The sequence below is a fragment of the Lates calcarifer genome, linkage group LG10, assembly GCF_001640805.2.
Source record: "Lates calcarifer isolate ASB-BC8 linkage group LG10, TLL_Latcal_v3, whole genome shotgun sequence".
Lineage (NCBI taxonomy): Eukaryota > Metazoa > Chordata > Actinopteri > Centropomidae > Lates > Lates calcarifer.
The window spans coordinates 1555797-1575161 of NC_066842.1; the positions used below are offsets into that span (position 1 = coordinate 1555797).

The 19365-nt window shown below is 43.8% G+C and overlaps 2 protein-coding genes across 2 annotated transcripts in view; one reads left to right on the forward strand and one right to left on the reverse strand.

Annotated features, from left to right (window-relative positions):
• The window catches only part of LOC108902629 (voltage-dependent calcium channel subunit alpha-2/delta-4-like), a 52496-nt gene that overhangs the window by 11822 nt on the left and 21309 nt on the right, over positions 1-19365 (forward strand). The window contains 21 exon segments of the mRNA XM_018704568.2: positions 934-1084; positions 1177-1251; positions 1919-2008; positions 2113-2226; positions 2571-2649; positions 2732-2865; positions 3092-3109; positions 3662-3739; positions 4373-4453; positions 4545-4619; positions 4764-4850; positions 5242-5313; positions 6338-6399; positions 6830-6897; positions 7086-7131; positions 7313-7410; positions 7526-7572; positions 7574-7617; positions 7709-7801; positions 8126-8247; positions 8339-8407. Coding sequence (XP_018560084.1) covers positions 934-1084; positions 1177-1251; positions 1919-2008; positions 2113-2226; positions 2571-2649; positions 2732-2865; positions 3092-3109; positions 3662-3739; positions 4373-4453; positions 4545-4619; positions 4764-4850; positions 5242-5313; positions 6338-6399; positions 6830-6897; positions 7086-7131; positions 7313-7410; positions 7526-7572; positions 7574-7617; positions 7709-7801; positions 8126-8247; positions 8339-8407 — 1703 coding nt within the window.
• LOC108902639 (leucine-rich repeat and transmembrane domain-containing protein 2) lies at positions 9378-18807 on the reverse strand. Its single transcript, XM_018704580.2, has 4 exons — positions 18202-18807; positions 12281-12424; positions 11066-11749; positions 9378-10739 (listed from the first exon to the last, which is right to left on the reverse strand). Exons 2-4 carry the CDS (start codon positions 12336-12338, stop codon positions 10258-10260), a joined length of 1224 nt encoding a protein of 407 aa, XP_018560096.1. The 5' UTR covers positions 12339-12424; positions 18202-18807; the 3' UTR covers positions 9378-10257.

Sequence of the window (19365 nt, forward strand, 5' to 3'; positions counted from 1 at the left end):
TTTGACTTGGCCTGAGGCGGTCGTACCGTTGCCTGTGTGTCGGCTGAGCAGCGGCCAGCCGGAGTCTTGATCCTCTGGAAAAGACGATAAGCTGCTCCTTAGCCGGGTCACTGCAGCCCACATGGCACCATATGTGACTGCTCATGCATTTCTAAATAATACCAGAGAGCTGCGTATGTCCCTGAACGCCTCATCATGCCGCATTACTGCAGCTGAGCTGCCAAAGCTTGCTGCACGGAGACTGAAACTGACACTGTTTCACAGCGAGAAGAGAGTTTCTGATGTTAAAGGTCTGACGAATGTTCAAATTTAGGTCTATTTCATGTTTATATTCTCCATACAGTTGAGGCCAAAAGTTCCCGTTCACTTTAAGGGGAAAGTGTGTTTAAAACACTAATTACTGATTATAATCAGATGTTACGTGTCATGTCTACTGGGATTTATTCAAGCCTTTTATTTACAGTATTACAGACAGTATCATGAAGGTTTTCACGCAAATTTTAAAAGGGAAAACTTTTTGTTGAGCAGTTCTGCAACCTTTAAATCCAACTTATACACAACTAAACTGCATTATTTAGTCTGTATGAACAGAATCACACCTGTGTGAATCTCTGCAACATTAACTAACAGGCTACAGCAGCTCTCACTCTGTTTGTCTCAGTGAAATGATGAAGAAACATCCAGAAAGCTGAAAAATCCAGTCTGAATGTTAATGTTTCACCCAGAAACTCTGAGACTTTTATCTTGATCTCAGCTGTAGAATGTGTTGACAGAGATCGCCGCCATCTTGTTTTTACACTGGTGAGTTCATTGTGATTTTACAACAACAGGTCTGAGTTCAGCAAAATGAAGCTGATGAAATTTATATTGTGAAAATGAACTAAATATTGTGCTGTAACATGATAAAGTAACGAGCTGGTGTCCCGTGTGCAGGTACATCCAGGCCGCCACGTCTCCGAAGGACATCATCATCATGGTGGACATCAGCGGCAGCATGAAGGGGCTGAAGATGACCATCGCCAAACACACCATCAACACCATCCTGGACACGCTGGGGGAGAACGACTTCGTCAACGTCATTGCTGTGAGAATAACGCAGACTCACGTAAACATAAAGGGCAGTTCGACCAAGAAAAGAGGGGGGATCTGAGTGTGTGTGTCTCTTCCTGTCTGCAGTACACGGACTATGTTCGTTATGTGGAGCCGTGCTTCAGGGGAACCCTGGTCCAGGCCGACTTGGACAACAGAGAGGTAAGACCATTATCTGCTTCATGGAGGCTTAAAGAGCTGAGGAGGCGTCTTAGTTACACAAATACACAGAGGAATACCCTCACTGTCGTCATCACATCAACCTCACGGCCTACTTCTTGGAGTGAGATCAGAAACCGCCAAGTCAACCTGGAGCTGTGTTTGTCTGTCCATGTCACAGTCCGTCCACTAAAGTGTTTGTTTTTACCATTGACTCAGATTGTTCTTCTCAGTGTCTGACAACATCATAGACAGTATTCCTACAGAGACAGAGCTTTTTATTAAAGAGGAAGATCCCTTGTTTCAAGCAGAAACTCTATTTATCTCTATTTATCACCACCAGACTCCATTGAGAAAATCCTGAATTTTACCGAGCAGAGTTGGAATACCACTGCCTGCATCTGTTAGTGTGTTTGTGTTACTGTGTGACTTTCAGTGGTGAAATATGTATTCAGATTACTTTACATAAATAAAAGTACCACACAGTAACACAGACACACTAACAGATGGAGGCAGTGGTATTCCAGCAGCTCCCAGTAAAATCCCTGTTTTTGTCAAAGGAGTCTGGTACTGATATATAGAGATGTTTCTGGTTACTCTTCAATGAAAAGCTCTGTCTTTGGAAAATAATGGACTTGCAGTGTGGTTATAGTTTCTCTCTCTCTCTAAGCATTTTAAGGTGCTGGTGGAGGAGCTGCATGTTAAAGGAGAAGCAAAGATCAAGCCCGCCATGAAGGAAGCCTTCAAAATCCTCAACGAGGTCCGTGTCCCTCAGGGGTCAGAGGTCAATCTCCTGTTAAAAGAAAAGTTCCGTCTAGTTCTGTATGAGCTGTGTAAACTCTCAGTGTGTGTGTTTGTGTGCAGGCGAGGGCGAACGGTCAGGGCAGCATGTGTAACCAGGCCATCATGCTGATCACTGACGGAGCCATGGAGGACTTTGAGTCTGTGTTCGAGGAGTTCAACTGGCCTGAGCGCAGGGTGAGGTCGAAACTCACATCTGTTCATGCTAACATGATGAGCTCAGTTTGGTTTGAATAAACACCAACGAGGCAGAGATCAGAATCTGTCAGCGAACCACGAGCATCCTGGAACAAAACGACCGCATCTTAATCAGCCAAACAAATCGAGACAAAACCAGCATGTGACACAGCAATCGTTCAGTTATCTGTGTTTTCATTGTTCTATAAAAACTAATCCCTTTAAATGTGAACAAATGAACCAAACTCCACTTTCTGATCAATTACACGCAGCTCTGACTGTTCTCTGGCTGCTAGCATTAGCGTTAGCAACAGAGTCAGACACAGGTGTGTTTCTCTGCTCAGGTGCGAGTCTTCACCTATCTGATCGGCAGAGAGATGACCTTCGCTCAGAACACCAAGTGGATCGCCTGCAACAACAAAGGTCGGCAGCTTTTGTGTGGTGTGTGTGTGTGTGTGTGTGTGTTTTCACGCACACACTGATACACGTGTGTGTGTTTTCTCAGGTTACTACACACACATCTCCACGCTGGCCGATGTGCAGGAGAACGTCATGGAGTACCTGCACGTGCTCAGCCGACCCATGGTCATCAACCACGACCATGACATCATCTGGACCGAGGCCTACATGGACACCGTGGTGAGCCGAGGCAGCCAATCAGAGAGCAGTTCACCTTTTTACACCAGTGATGTCAGACATGAAGTGTAATGTGGTTTCATTTTGGGGTGAACTGCTCCTTTAATTCATCACCTTCATCATCATCATCACTTCATCTGTGTGTGTGTGTGTGTGTGTCTGCTTCCTCCTTGTGTCTCGCCTCATTCTCCCATGATCCTCTGGGCCTTCCCCTCCATCGCTCCGGCAGCTTCCAAACACTGAAGAGGTAAAAAAAGAGAAGAAGAAGAAGTTGTAGTTTCAGATAAAGAAGGTCGTTCTCAACCTGTTTGGTTTTTAATACTGAGATAAATCTAAAGGATGAAGAGACGTGATTTCATCTTTTAAGCCACGAATGGAGTCAACAGCGACTTTAAATCACAAAATCCTCTTCCAGCTCACGAATGAGTTTCAGCAGCAGTTTCTGTTTGTGGACAAAGAGGAAACAAAGAGGACAAACGTCTCCTCCTGTTTCAAATTGGGCTGGAAATTGTTCAAACGTAGATCAACAAAAAATCAGAAACGTAAACATGAAATGTGGCTTTGAAGACTTTGTTATCTGACTTCCTTCAGGTTGAGAACCACCGCTTTAAACTGTAGTGACTGTAGCTGTAACAGTCCCACAGCGCCACCTGCAGTTTAACCTGAGAGCAGCAGGAGGTGGATCCTGTTGGATTATATTTGTCTGTAGGAGAAGAAAAGCAAGTAGAACAGAACATTTTAAATTGATCAGATTTCCTGTGTGTGTTTATCTGAATATTCACTCAATGTTTTCTCTCAGCTCTTCACCACCAAAGCTCAGAGTCTGCTGCTGATGACGTCTGTGGCCATGCCGGTCTTCAGTAAGAAGAAGGAGACGGTGAGTGTCTGAAGGATGAAGTTCCTACCTGAACCGAGCAGGTGCATTTATTCTGTGTCCAGATCCACTTTTCTTAGTTTAACGGTGAAGAGAAAAGGTTTCAGGTCGAGGCGCGTGGTTCAGACGTGTTTACTCCTAATTAATTGTGGTCGTGTTTTTGCTGCGAACCAATCAGAGAGCCTTCTCCCAGACCCTTTAAAAACCAGGTGAGCTCACACCTTGGTTTCTTCTGCGAGCCAGTCTCTCCTCACCTGTGCTGCTGCTGCTGCAGGTGTATCTGGGTTCTCCCTGTTCTCTCCGGGTCTTCATTTATGTTTAACAGACGTCCAGGACACATTTGTTTTCTTTTTTCTTATTGTTTAATGAAACTTAATGAAACCTCAGCTTCGCTGAAAACGAGAGCGACCCTCAACGTATCTCTGAGAATTAAATAAAGGTTGAACTACTGAATATGAACCACACCTGGAGAAGCTCAGACAGGTGAGAGTGTATGAGCTGGACGGAGAGATGAGAACCGTGTTGGTCTGAGACTAGAGAAGACACTTGGTGTCCGACCCGACCCTGAACGCCTCCGCCTCAGATGTTTTAACTCTGTTACAAAGCTGAGTTTGATTCTGTGTCCCGTCTCTCCAGCTGTCCCACGGGATCCTGCTGGGTGTGGTCGGCTCGGACATCCCGCTGATGGAGGTGATGAAGCTGGCGCCCAGATACATGGTGAGCTCACACCTGCTGCTGGAAGTTTAAATCTGCACCGTTTACTCTCTGAGCTTCACTCAGTGTGTCTCCTCCTCCTCCTCCTCCTCAGCTGGGAGCTCACGGCTACGCCTTCCTCATCACCAACAACGGCTACATCCTGGCTCACCCCGACCTTCGACCTCTGGTGAGTTCTGCAGGTTTGATTGTTCTAATATTAATTAAAGTGAAGAGTGTATGAGACGTCCTGAGAGGAGCAGTGAAGGAGCAGAGGTATTAAGTATTAATAAGGACGAGTGTACAGTGTTTCACCGTCTCCTCTGTCCTACAGTACAAAGACGGAAAGAAACTGAAGCCGAAGCCAAACTACAACAGTGTGGATCTGTCTGAGGTGGAGTGGGAGGATACGGACGAGATGGTAAAAACACACACACACACACACACACACACACACACACACCAGACAAATGTCAAATTACAGTCTTGAAGAAAGAAAGAAATGCCTGTTGTTTGTAAGAGAAATAGAAAATAGACAATAGAGATCTGGACTGTAATGTTGCCTGTTGTCAGTGTGAGATGAACTTGTGCTGAGCTGCATGTTGGGTTAGCACTGAGATATGCATCTGTACTAATAGAAATGGTTGGTGAACGCTGGTTATCGTGGAGTTTAGAGGTTTGTCGAGCTTTAACTCTTTATGTGTTTTGTGTAGAGCTCAAGGTGAGAGCAGGTTTGATAAGAGTTCAGTTGTCTCATCTGAACCACTGAAAAGATTCAGAGGAAGAAACTGACCTGACTGTTTCACTTCCAGCTGAGAACAGCCATGGTGAAAGGAGAGACCGGCAGCATCAGCCTGAACATCAGAGCGTCTGTGGATAAAGGGGTGAGGAATCCGTCACTACATGTGGTGTTAATAAATGATTTCTTCTTGTAACAACCAGAATTATTTCATATTTTGATTGTCACAGTTTGGGATGATAGAGTAGATTAGAAATGTCACTGACCCACCAGGACCTGGTCTTTACAGACTCATGCTGTGAAGCCAAGTTTAACTTGAACCAACTAAACTTTATTTTAATTTGTAGTTGAGATCCCAGAGTTTCTAAAGACACCAAGACATCAAGGATAAGTAGATTTAGTTTGAATATTTCATCATGGAGAACTGACAGAACATATTAAAAACTGTTTTTCCAACTGTAAAGCTACTTAAAGGACAAAAAGGAGGAAAACTGCCTGTTAAATGTTTATAAAAGTAGAATAATTAACCTGATGTGATGCTGTGATTAAACACTCACCTCTCAGCTTCAGTTTGTATCAGAAAAGAAGATGTGATATAGAATTGATGATTTACAGAACAAACATGGACAATGTAAAGTTAAAATACCAGCATTTTTCAGTGTGTTGTTGATGTCCATCTTAAACAAAACTACAACAAAAATAAAAAAGTAATGAAGCCTCCAAGAGAAAAGTTTCTCCAGCTTTGAAACTTTTCCAAAAATCACCGTTTCTCATTTACTGACAAAGCAGCAAAGTGCATTCAATTTCTTGTGTTGGAATCAGGACACACCTGTAGTTCCCCTCCAGCTCAGTAGGTGGCAGCAATTCACCTGTAACCAGCTGCTGAATCTCAGGAAGCAGAACGTGCTGACTGCCTTCAGTTCACTGTGTGCAGCTGATTGTGGTGTGTTTTAGATTTAAGTTAGTGAACTGTAGCAGCTGCTCAGAGGAGCAGAACAGTCACATGTGTTTAGTTAAATGCTCAGATGTTAATATGATGATTAATGTGTTTACTTTGCTTCTCAGATCAGTGATTTTGGAGCAGAAACTAAAACTTAAGACAAATGTTTCAGGTCAAATCTTCACCTGGAAACAGATCAATGACTTTACTATGTTTCTCTTCTCCTCAGAAAAGACCTCTGTACCTCGTCAACGAATACTTCTACACAAACATCGATGAGACACCTTTCAGGTAAATCAGCTTCTTTTCCTTTAAGTCTTTGCTGCTTTACACCTTCTCTGCCTCATTATTTAAGTATTATTGAGTTTCCATCATGTTCTCCTGCTGCATCAGTCATTAGATTCTCCATATTAACACGTTGTCATCTGCTGTAAATAACTGGCTTTTCTTCCTGTTGTTGATGATGTGACACCAACATGACAGCTGAGAGTTTCTTTGTTGTATTGTACTGAAAAAGCCAAAAAGCTTGTTGTCACTGATTCTGATTCTGATACAAACATTCAGTTTCAACCTCACCCCTCAAAAAGCTGGTCTATGTGGAGCTCTGACTTCATCCCTGTGGGTTTTTGTCGTTGTTGACTCATTGTTGCAGTCGTATCTTTGAGATTTTACCACTAGAGGGCAGCACGTTCACCCTCACCTCCTCTCTTTGTCTCTGCAGCTTTGGCATGGTGCTGACGAGGGGTCACGGGAGGCTGATGTTTGTGGGAAACGTGTCTGTGGAGGAAGGTACGATAAAGAAACTGATGATTTATGGCTTATTTCTCACTGTGAACACCTTCAGTCAGCTGCTGTAATTTAAACAGACATGAACTGGAAGCTGTAAATAAAATTTTCCTGCAGCAAAATAAGCTTTTCACACTGAATCTATATGTTTTTATTTCTGCTGACTTTAGTGTTTTTCCGTCCCTGTGCAGGGCTGCATGACCTCACCTCCCCAGACCTGAGCATCGCCTCAGAGTGGTACGTCAATTTCAACTGTGAACTGATATTTTTATTATACTATATATATTTGTTAATCATTTATGTGTAATTGGAGTCCAAGTAGTGGACTGAAAGACTGCTGAGATATATTTTAAGTGTTTAGCTCTGATCAGGGTTTGTGTAGCAGTTTCTCCTGGTTTAATAAACCTCTTCTCCTCAGGACTTACTGTGAGACCGACATCGACCCCGCTCACAGAAAATACTCACAACTTCAGGCCGCCATCCGCTACCTGCTGGGGAAGGAGCCCGACCTCGAGTGTAGGCTTTTGATTTTCACACATACACAATGTCCTTTTTGATATTTTGTTAAGGTGGTATTTCAGATGTTTACCAGGAGAGTTCTGGTTCAGAGGGATTTTTCTGTCGGGTGTAGGTGATGAGGTGTTGCTGCAGCAGACGCTGTTTGACGCCGTGGTCACCTGCTCCGCTGGAGGCCTACTGGAACGCCCTGATGCTCAACGACAGGTGAGACATGAAACATCCAGGTTTTATGTTTAACAGCTAAAGCTTTAAAGGTGCAGTTCACCCAATTTTGTATTGTATCTGGGCTCTGCAGGGTGGAGCCCGGGGTGGAGACCGCCTTCCTCGGGACTCGTGCCGGCCTGATGAGGATCATGAGATACGCAGGAGCGGAGACCAGAGTGGCAAAGTACGTTCAAATTGTTCATGACACAGTTTGTCTCAGAGGAAGACAAAGAAAAAGAACAGAGATGGAGCGTTTCATTAAAGACTGAGATCTTTAATGATTCTTCTTTTTTAAAAGCAGAAACATCACTATACATCAATACCAGACTCCATTGACAACAACAGGAATTTTACCGAGCAGAACACAGTGGAGTCTGGTAGTGATATACAGTGATGTTTGTCAGACACTTACAATAACAATCTGAGCCTGTTGGTGGTAAATGCTACTTTGGGTTAAAAGTAGCTTTTCAAAGTAAAATGTTGCTGAAGTTGAACTTCCACTCAACAGAAAGTTCCTGACTCCGGCTGATAAAGACAACCTGTTCACCATCGACCATTTCCCTCTGTGGTACCGCCTGGCCGTGGAAAACACTCCTGGGATCTTCTACTACTACCCCGTCAATGACAAAGGTCCGTCTCTGAACCGTCTCTCCAGTCCTCAGTATCTCTCTAATCAGCTAATAATCTCCAGCTCATGTTGATATAAACTTCCTCTCATCAGGCGTGAAGTACGCTGTAGCGACGACGGCAGTGACGGTGTCCTCTGAAGGAAAGACGGCGATGGCTGGAGGTGAGTTTCACTGCAGCAGCTCTGATTGAAAACACTGAGGAACAGCTGTGATATCTGCTGTGGCACACATTTACATAATCGATTCTGCTTATTGAGTCAGTTGTTTACTGTTTGCTTTATTGGCTCACTTTTCATCACATCACAGAGGTGAGTTTCTGCAGGTTTTTAAAAGTCTTAAAAAGTTTCCTCAAAGGCCTTAAAAGGTGATAGAAAATCTTGATGTCAGACCAGGATGTGTAGACAGGTTAAATATTGTGTATTTTCTTGCCTGTTTGCTAGATGCTACTGTACCCACACAGATTTTGTTTTAATTGAATAATCTTAAGAATCCTGTTGTGTCAGAAGTCAGAGGGATGTGATTCAAATGTAACAGATGCCAGCGATGGTCTTTTTTGCTAAGTGAAACACTACACACCAGTGTTGATGCTGATTTCTAACTGTGCAGAGACCACAGTGTTAGCAGTGCTGGTGGATTTTCAAAGGCCTCACAGGTCATTAAAGATTTGTAAAGAAACAAAGTGTGAGATGTTGGTGGAAGTGAGCGGTGGAAGTATGAGTGAGATGAGTGAGATTTGATCAGTTTTCCTAAGTTTAATGTGTCATGAGAGGATTTCTTGACTTGGCCTGATGTGGAGAAAAGAGAGAATTTTCTTTATTTCATCCTCTGAGTGTCGTTTGTCGCTTTGAGTCTTTCTTTTACGAGTTGCTGCCATCAGGACGGAGGTATAGGATACCATCTTTGTGGACTTCCTGTGCTCAGAGATCCTTTGTAGCCTAACTCTGTTAAACAGATGTTGAAGATATGTCGGGTGTGGTATCTGCATCATTCCTGATTGATGGTGACGTTGCTGTGGAGCAGTTTACGTTGAATATTTTTGGTGGTTTCTGACGTCATGTGACCTGCTCCCGTCTTGCTCGGTTCCTGTTGTTGTGTTTTTAATAATAAGAAGAAAAATACAGCTTAGATAAATATAGAGTTTATTATCTTCAGCATGATTAACAGTCCTTGAGTTAAATCTGAGACAATGTTTTATGTGCTTATCACAGAAAATATGGACAAAATAAATAACACACATGGAAGTTTCTCATACTTTGCTATGTTGGAAGTAATAGCCGTTTCATGATATTGAGCTTGAGAGTTTGTTTGTGCTGGATTAGAAGCTGTTGTAGTTCAAAGCTTGCCCTCTAGGTGGCGGTACAGCTCTAGTATCTGTTTGAATGCAGTTTATCCCAGTGATGAAGCTTTAAAGCAGCATTTCCCTGACAGCAGCATGGCTCTGATATGGTTTAAAGTGTCTGTTATTTGGAAGGAATTCAACAGGGTGTCCAGTTAACATAGGTACAAAGAATTCTCAAAGTAGGGTATGTTAAAGAAACATAAAATATACACAACTATTAATGAGGACAAAGAAAATCTCACAGATCCACAGACATTTGTACTTTTGGAGTTTGTGCTTGTTGGGCTCAGATACAAAGACAGAAGGTTCGAACAAAAAGGGAGTTTTATCTTTCTAAAGAAGAGATGAAAACACAGATGAAGGGAAGTCAAGGTGCAGAAGTGCTAAACAGCAGCTTCAGAGGAGTTTAAAAGCTGGCTGAGAGATGCAGCGTGGGGAATAACAATTCACAGAGCATCCATACATTAAAAGAAGTGCTGCAGCATTCCAGTTTCACTGAATCTAGTCCGATCCATTAGCTCTACAATCAGTCCCGCCCAGAGATTTTCAGCACAATTGCAGAGCTGCAGGGTTTCTCTCTCCAGACATTGTCTCATCAGTGATGAGAGCCGAGGAGCAGAAGCAGCCAGAATGTCCAGGAAGGATTGAAAATCAGTGAAAAAGCAGCGTGTGTCAGAAGCTGCTGATTCGATACCCGTGCACGATGCCACAGGCCTCTTTGGGCGGTGTCTCCTCCGGCGAGGTCGGGGACGACATCTGCCCGTCCTCCAGGTCGGTCTCGGCTCCAGACTCAGCCATCAGGGGCTGGCCACGGCTCTTCATCTCCCTCTGGTACCGTGCCATCAGCGAGGCGTAGACGCAGCCGTAAGTTGCCGCCACCACCATCATGACACACACGGTCCCACAAACCACACCCGCGACGATTTGCGTGCCGTGCGCCCGGCGGACGCTCACAGGCCGGTAACGCTGGCGAACACATTCCTCGTTGCTGCTGATCCGGCCAGGTGGGCAGGGCGGCCGGGTGGCGTGACCCGGTGTGCCCTCCTTGGTCTGACTCTGCAGGCAGTAGTTGAACATCTCTGCTGGCACGCTGCGGATGTCCCTGCCCTTCAAATCCCCCGGGAGACTGCACTGCATCGCATCTACCTGCCCATCTATAAAACAGACAGAAAGGGGAAATAAAAAAAGGAGGGGGAAGAACAGAGGGGAAAGATGAAGTAGAAGAAAGGAGGAAGATGAGGGGGAGACAGGGAGGATTGAGAGAAATGGAGGTCATTATATTCTTAGATGTCTTTGCACAGCATACATCCATCCTGCAGAGTGGAGATTAATTGCTTTGATTAGACAGCTTTTGAAGTACAGACTTGAAATACAAAGTGATTCGCTCCAGCACGGTCTTAAACCACTGTAAGCCGACTGCCAAAACTATCAACTTCAGAGTATTTGAGATTTGGAGATGCCTGTTAACAGCACTGCTCACCTCTGTAAATCAACCACTCCATCCAGTGCTTGAAGTCCCTCAGCTTGCAGTCGCATTCCCAAGGGTTTCCCGCCAGACGTAGTTGCTGCAGCCCCACCAGGGGCTCGAAGGTAGCTCTGTCCAGGGCCACGAGCCGGTTGCTAGCCAGGGACAGCCAGGTGAGTCTCTGAAGCCCATCCAGCAGGCCTTTTGGCAGCCACCGGAGGCCATTGGAAGACAGGTCGAGTCCTCGCAGCCGCCACAGCCCCTGGAAAACCTCCTTGCTTAAGCCAACACTGCCCTGACTTCCATTCAATCCCTGGATGGCCTCTGTGCTGTTGTTGGGGTCAGATGTGGCCAGACGTACCCCGAGGTAGTTAGCGGAGAGGTTAAGCCAGCGAAGGCCGTTCAAGCCTGTGAAAGCTCCAGGCTGCAGGGTGGAAAAGTGGTTCTGGGAAAGATCCAGGAGCTCCAGGCTGCTGAAGTTGGACAGGTCTGTCTTACCCAGAGAGGAGAGGTTGTTCTGGGGTAGGCGAAGGACCAGAGACTCGTGGTCCAGCAGTGCTAGGATGGGCGTCAAAGAGGGAAGGCCAATGGCAGAGCAGTCAGTGGTGTTACCGTAGCAGGTGCAGGCGCCAGGACAGCCGTGGACCGAGCCCAGCAGGCCCAGCAGAACCAACACCAGACTGGACAGAGCTGCATAGACTGGAAAGAAAGAAACAGAATAACGACATCCTTTAAACCAAAAACTCAAGACTATACAAGAGTGGTGATATCTGACTGTTTTAATTGTTTTTTTTTTTTTTTAACCTAAGCTCATCCTATTGCCATGCTCATCATAAGATGCTTCTGTTTGCATGAACGTGGATTTTAACACAAATTTGTAGATTTTTGTCTCATGTAATCAGGACCTCTGATTCATTGGGCTGTCCATTTTGATCCGACAATCAAATTGCTGCCTCAGATTTCCAAAACACCTGCAACACCAGCAACTGAGGAAATTATAAAGAAAATAAAGGAAATCGAAGCTAAACCTTAATGAAAATGGTTCTTAGCTTCTTTAATACCTGTGGAGTCTCGATGGACACAGAATACAAAACAATTTTCTTGGGCAACAGGAGGCAAAAGTGCAGAGCTATTGATCTGTTTTTGTCTCCATGTCACAGCTCTCAACATGGATAAAAGCCTGAGTTAAATTCCTACAGGGTGAGGGGGGAAGTGTCTTTCCAGACTCACCCAGACTCTCCATGTGACTTCGTCCATACTGGTCCAGGTTCTTCATTTTCTGTCGCATCAACTCGTCCACGGCTTTAGGCTGGCATCCGGCTGTCCTCGCTCTCTGCCAGATCACGCTAACATCCAACAGCTGTGGAGAACATCCTGGAAAACAGAAAAGATGGAGATTAAGGAGAGGATGTTATTTAAGGAAATATGGACTCATGTTCTGTAAAGTGCTGCTGGTTCCGGAGTTATTTTCCCCTACTGGAAATTGGAATTATATCCTTGGCGTTCCTCAACATAGAAACTGTCTTATGAAAAATTTAACAGGAATATGGTTTTATGATATGGTCATAAATGATTTATAATTCAAGTTATGTCACGTTACATTTGTTCTGTTAGCTTATAACCTGAGACTGCAACCTGATCGATACTTTAAGCTCGATAAGAATAACGATCAGTCAACTAATTATTTAATTGAAGGCTAATAGTCATTCATATGTAAACATTCCCTAAAGAATCCTAAAGGTTGATTTTTTCAAAGAACTGTGATGAGGATATGTTGAGTTGTACGGTTGAAAAATAAACCTCTCGTCGCCCTCAAACCTCTCAGCTGCCAGAAAGAGTGCAACTCAATATGTAAGATTAAGCGGCGTACGTTGTATGCACAGATTAAAAAAAGACATCAACAGCTTAGGCTCTGGCAGAGCTGATCTACAGTATATTAGCATTACACTTCGGGGTTGTGCTGTAATTCACAGCGTTTTGCTTGTCCTCAATCCTTTTCATTCTTTCTCGCTCAGAAAAAACACACAAGGAGCTTCATGATGAAGTGAAATAATCCTCTGTGTTTTCATCCAGCAAACACCAACACTGGAGAAAAGTCAATGCCAACTTCTGTCTTCTTAACACCCACTCACAATTCCTGTACGCCGCAGATACAGTACACCGTTAGCATTGTTTCACACATACAATCACAAGAAATGTTTGTATTTTCTTGATGATTCGTTCATTTTTAATTCACTCATTTTCTCCCTCTCTTGATATCTATGGTAGTTTTGGGCACTCAGGGAAAGTGTGCCTGAGAGATAAAGCAGCACAGAGAAAGAAAAGTGCTGTCACTCCATCATCCATCTGTGGCTGCTATAAAGAGCCAGAGAAACGCTGCCTCAAGGTCTTTCTTTTGTTGCAGGTCTTGCTTTTGTTAAGTTGGTACAAAGATGCCAGTCACTCCGCTGCAGACTGCGTGAGGCAGGAAAGTGCCTTCAGGCCACAACTGACATTACAAAACAGGAGAAATTACAATGCAGGTAGAGGAGGGAGATAATGGGAGGACATGCAGAGAGGCAAATGTGACTCCCAAAGAATATTTGACGTCACTTTACACCAGCAGGAGACCAGAAATTAGAACATCACTAAGCTCCCAGAGGATATTCACAAACAAACCCTCTGCATATGTACAGAGGATAAGTAATGGTGTACAGTAAGTACTGATGCTCAGCATATTTGAAAACAACTCTCACCAGAAATTAAAAATATTCAAAAGCTTAAAACAAACCATGTTTGTCCCCTCACACGAACTCTCTGGAGGTCATGTAAATAATGATGAGAGCTTTGACTTAGTCATTTGCAGGTCAAATGTTGAGATTAAAGGTGCAATATGTAAGTTTTTGCTAATGCTACACAGCCAACAGTTGTGGTTTGACGAGTTGTATGGGTTTTTCCAGAAGGCACCAATAGCAGGACTTGTTGGCTGGGTTCAGGTCCAGTATTAGTGCAGCATTAAACCAATGCATCATTAAAGAAAAATAAAAATGAAGACTTCTAAAAACTCAGGTCAGGCATTGAGTGACAGCTGTGACTCACATCAGATCTACTACATCAGCCTGTAAGAGGATGAGCGGGGCCTTTATCAGACCTTAGAGCATCTTCTGGAGGAGGTGACCTCTGACCCCTTGCGCTGTCTGATGGTCATAACAACAGATGGATGCTGAGTTATGTTATACGTTGAGGAAACAGGAGAAAGGATTTACTCAGAGACATGATCTTGCCTTACATAAATCCTGCAGACAGAGCCGAATAATAAAAAACAGACAGAGAGTCCCAGTCAACGTCTTTGTCTTGAGACTTTTACTTTGGGATTAATGTACAACACTGAGCACCTTCAAAACACTCCTGCACTCGTACTTACACACAGCTATACACGTATAGCTGCAAACCGAAGACGGAAACAAAAGCAAACGTAGGGGTTGGTATGTCATCTTCTGTTTATCAAGAGCTGAAGTTGCTCCTGGCTGCTTTTCTGCTATTCACCATCTCTCTTCCTCACTCATTCGTCTCTTTGAGCGTGCCCTCTCCTCCGCCTTGCTTGGCATGCCTTTCTTTGGACTCTTGAGGACACCACTGAGAGCGCCGAGGCTGCTGGGTGGAGGTTGAGGACGTCAGATCCACCTAAACTCAAACTTTACCCACCAGGTTTATCTGTGGAACACAGTCCACCAAGCCTTTCCAGGGAAAATCTTTGATGTGCGTCGTTTGTATACATCCTACTGTAGTGAGTTAGAAATTGTACTTTTGTTTTTTAGAGTATAGGTGATGCTCTCAACTAGATACTCTTATCCTTTTTTAACACCGACAGCAACGGAGCTCAATGGAAAACAGAAATGGGTGCAAACAGATAAAATTTCAAGTGTTGGTTTTCTGCTAGGCATCGTTTCTCTCCTTATTCTTTCGTCTCTATGAGTGAGCTCTCTCTTCCGCCTACTTGGTATCTCTTTCTTTGGACTTCGGACTCCAAAGGGACTAAGACTAGGAAAAGGACTAGGACTAGGTTTGGTTTGATACTAGTTGGTTGTAGCATTGCCAGGTTGTCAGCGTTTTATAGTTGTCTACAGAGTTAGTCAGTGTTGAGGGATAGAGAAGTTTCTGACTGGTTGTTTGGTGTTTTTACTGGAGAAACAGACAAGGGACTGAATCATCTGTCAACTCATCAAGAATTACCAATGTCACATAATGAGGAGCTCAGAAACAATCACTAAAAACATGCCAGAAAGAATCATTCTGGCCACTTTGAACCTGCAGCTGGCAACAGGACTTCAGATTATTTTGATAATCTGAATTTTTATTTTTTTAAATATGGGGCTGATGGTCCTGTATATAGTTAGAGTGTCCAAACAGAGAATCTACCCCCACCTGAAGAATGCTTATTATACTTTCTGCATAGTCTCCATCATCTTTATATACAGTCACTGGCAGCAGCAGTTCCCCACAAAATCACTTCCCCTTTAGCGATTTTCCTCGCAAATTAAAAGTTCAAGAAAGTTTGTGCTGTTGTTAACCTAGTTGAGAGCTTTTATTCTGAAAAGTTCTGACTGGAGTTTGGTTGACAAACCTGTGAAATATCCAACATGCGATTTGTGGTATGAAAACTTGGAAAATTCAAGTTGCATCTTTCATCAATCAGATTCTGACATTAGCCTTGTAGTAGTTAAGGACATGAAGATGAATTTGTGAATTTGTCGTTTTAAATGTAGCTGCTGCAAGGATTTGTGGGACAGCATTATCTCCTTTCTTTCTGGTATATCTTCCTCAAGAAGACAAGAAAGGAAGCACTGAAGCTCCTTTCGTTAGCATTTAGACAATTCTTCCTAAACCCAAAGACAAAAAAAGACTGTTTGTCTAATGGAGGAACATAAAAGCATACATGGACAAACAGCTCAAATACAAGATTAGGGTTTTTCTTTATTGACACTATTTCATGTTTCACTTATATTCAGCACAGAGAAGCATGTTCAAGTTTAGTTTCATGTGCAGAAGTTGGGTTTCCCACTGTAAAAGAGTTGTTCACCCAATTTAACAGGAACCTGTGAGGATCACGTTGCAGTAACAGCTTTGAAAATGGCTCCACAGTTGCAGAAAGTTGTGAGCAAACAGGCGTAGAAACAGCTTGTCAAATGCACCATCAACCAGATTAGACACCGCCCACACAGCAGCGGTAGGTCACAGATTAAAACTGCAGCTTCAATCCCTGAGCGGGACAGACGCCTGTTCGTGAGTCCAGATGGTGTCGGAACAACTGGTCCCGGAGAAAAAACCCCACCCCTCCTCCTCACCACCACCCGACACCCTGCTTGCGCTGTGTTTTCTGTTTTTATTGTTGAGCCATCATCACACATCTGCTGTTTTGTTGAGGCTTTCATTAAGGCTCTTTCACGGGACCAGCAGTAAATAGTGAAATTGCTTCATATGTTTGCTGATAACCTCATAACCAGTGAGCTACAGGAGACGAGGAACAAACGATGGCGTGATGCTCTTTTTGGCAGCCATTACTGGAGGCCCAGCAGAGGCTCTGCCTCAGTAGAGTTGAAGAAATATGGAATTTTCTGTCCTTTTCACCTCTGATAAGTTTGGTTGATTTTGTGTTTTGATCAGGTGACCCTCAACCTCGGCACTGTCACTGTTTCTGCATCTGCTTTAGCTCACGTTAGTTGTAAATGTAAACCTTATTATTAGTTACTGTAGTTCGTGAACCTGAAGACATGTTGTGATCAGAGAAGTGTTGCATCGAGACCTTGTTTCAGCTGATTCCACCACAGTTGTCACTGCAGTACCACAACTGGCCACTGGGCAGCAAGACTGAGCGGAGGCGTCATCTCTAGCTCTGCTTTGCTTTCAGTTGCGTCTCCTCTAATGGCGACTAAATACTGCTGCAGAAATCTGCGGCGAGTGAAGTGAATGGGGAAGTTTGCTTCTCAGCAGCCAATGTCACTTATTCTGATGTGAGTCTTAAGTGTTGTCGGATGTTTGTGGTGATTGTCTTGGCCTTGGTTTGGTCCCTGCAGCTCCACCCTCTTTGATCAAATTAGGATTTTTGTGATCAGTAAAACATCGCTAATGCTTCAGCTGTTTTTATAAAATTTTTGCATCGGTCCAAATTCAGACCTTTAAAGCTGAAGTTTACTTTCTCAGCCTCTCAGGTTTTATTTGTAGGTTGAGATTTTGTTGCAAACAGAAGCACAGTCAGAAGAACAGTCATTTCTTCATGTGGGAAAGTGCTGGATTATTATCTCGATTTAAAACTCTGCTGTTTGGGTTTTGTCATTGAAGTCCTGCCGCTCTGATGTTCCCTGCTTCACCTGCAGTGCATCGCTCCGGTTTTCTGGGCTCTAACGCGGCGTCCCGCTAGCTGCCTAATGGCCTCTGACAGGCAGCCTCTACCCCCCCCTGTGGCTGCACTTTTCCTCCAAACAGCCCCTGAGAAACGAGGCAGCAGCCGAGCGCTCGGTCCAAAAGGCCGAGAGCACAAACACACTGCAGCATGAGGCAGGACGAGCAAGTAAACAACACACACTCTGACTGCACGCCAAAACACACACACACAGGCTCACTCCCACATGCTTTTAGACTCTCTCTCTATTAAAAGCACAGGCCACATGGCCAAAAGTATGTGGCCATCTCATTCCTACAATATGCAGTGGATGAACTTGTTCCTCTGTTTCTTCATGAAGCAGCTTTATGCAAAGGGAATGCTGCATTGAGAATTATTGAAGCAGGAATTATTGTCTAAAATATTGTTGTGTTGGTCCAATAATTAGCTGAACAACTAAGAATTGAATTGACAACCATATATGTGAAGTTTTGGCCTGTTGGTGCAACAAAATCAGATGTTTGAAGCAGCTAAACAAAATCATTAACTGAGGAAGTCTTTAACATTAATATTAGGTTGATTCAATGCTGAAAATCATCATTAGTGCAGGTTAATGTGCTGCAGGAGCTCAAACAAGGAGCCAAACCAAAAGTATATTAAAGTATGTGTCCGCTTACTTCCGGCCACGTACGTGCACTCACATGCAGGTACACAACCGACAACACAGTTTCAAAGACACATGCACGTTACTGTACGTACAGTATCTACACACACAGACACACACACCGCTCACCATCTGCTCTGCTGCTTCAGCTTCCAAACAGAGGAAGAGGAGAGAACCTGTTCTCCTTCATCTGCAGGGTTCACGACATTAAAAACAAAAAACAAAAATATCCCGATTCAGCTTCAGACCCACAGAGTTCTCTGTTGATAACCAGAATCTGAATATGAGCCCGGGCTGGACCAGACTGGTCTTTCTTCCAAGGACAGAAACTAGTCTTTGTCTTTGTGTCGGTTCCTCGTTTAAAGAAAACCAGAATCTGGAAGCGTCTTTAAAACCAGAAGCTGAACTGGAGTTTTTTAAATTAATTTTTTTATCCCGGATCAAATCGCTGCTCATCGTCGTCCTCCTCCTCCTCTTCATCCTCATCGCTGCTGCTGCTCTCTCAGCTTCCTCTCAGAGCTCCGTCCAACACACACCCAGCCACTGACTGAGGGCGAGTGAGCCTGTGTGTGTGTTAGAGAGAGAGAGAGAGAGAGCTACACATGCTGCCACTGAGCTGCTGCTAATGGTGTGTGTGTGTGTGTGTGTCGTCCTCTCTGTGTTGCACTGAGTGTGTAATGTGCATTAAAGCAGTTTGACAGAAATAGTAACAGCAGAGTGTGTTGCAGCTGCAGGCAAAGCTCTGAATGAATGAAGAGAGAGAGACATTCACTTTGTATTAAAGAGAGAGAGAGAGGCTGTGATGTGTAGTAATTCAGCAGTACTTCAGTACTTCACTCACACATCGCAAACTTTAAATTAGAGATTATTGACAACACAAGAGAGACTCAGACATTAGATCAATCAGAGGAGAAGTTTCCCTCACAACAACATGTTTATGTGTAACCCTCCCTGTGGGGAAATATACTGTACAAACCCTCCTCATATGTGCTGCCACCCTGTGGTATAATCGCACCAGTGCAGCTTATCAGTCATCATCTTTTGTCCAAAAATCTGAAACAGATCAGTTTATTCATGTGTAACAAACAAAATCATCAAATCCTCATGTTGCAGAAGCTGAAACCAGCAAATATTTAAATGAAAAGACTAAAACAATTACCTGATAATCGAAGAATTAAATTTATTGTATAATGATCGATTAATCAGCTAATTGTTTCAGTTCTGTAAAAAGCTAGCTGTAAGATCATAAAAATAACCTTAGTTTCGTCAGAGTGTTTGCATGAGATCCTGCTG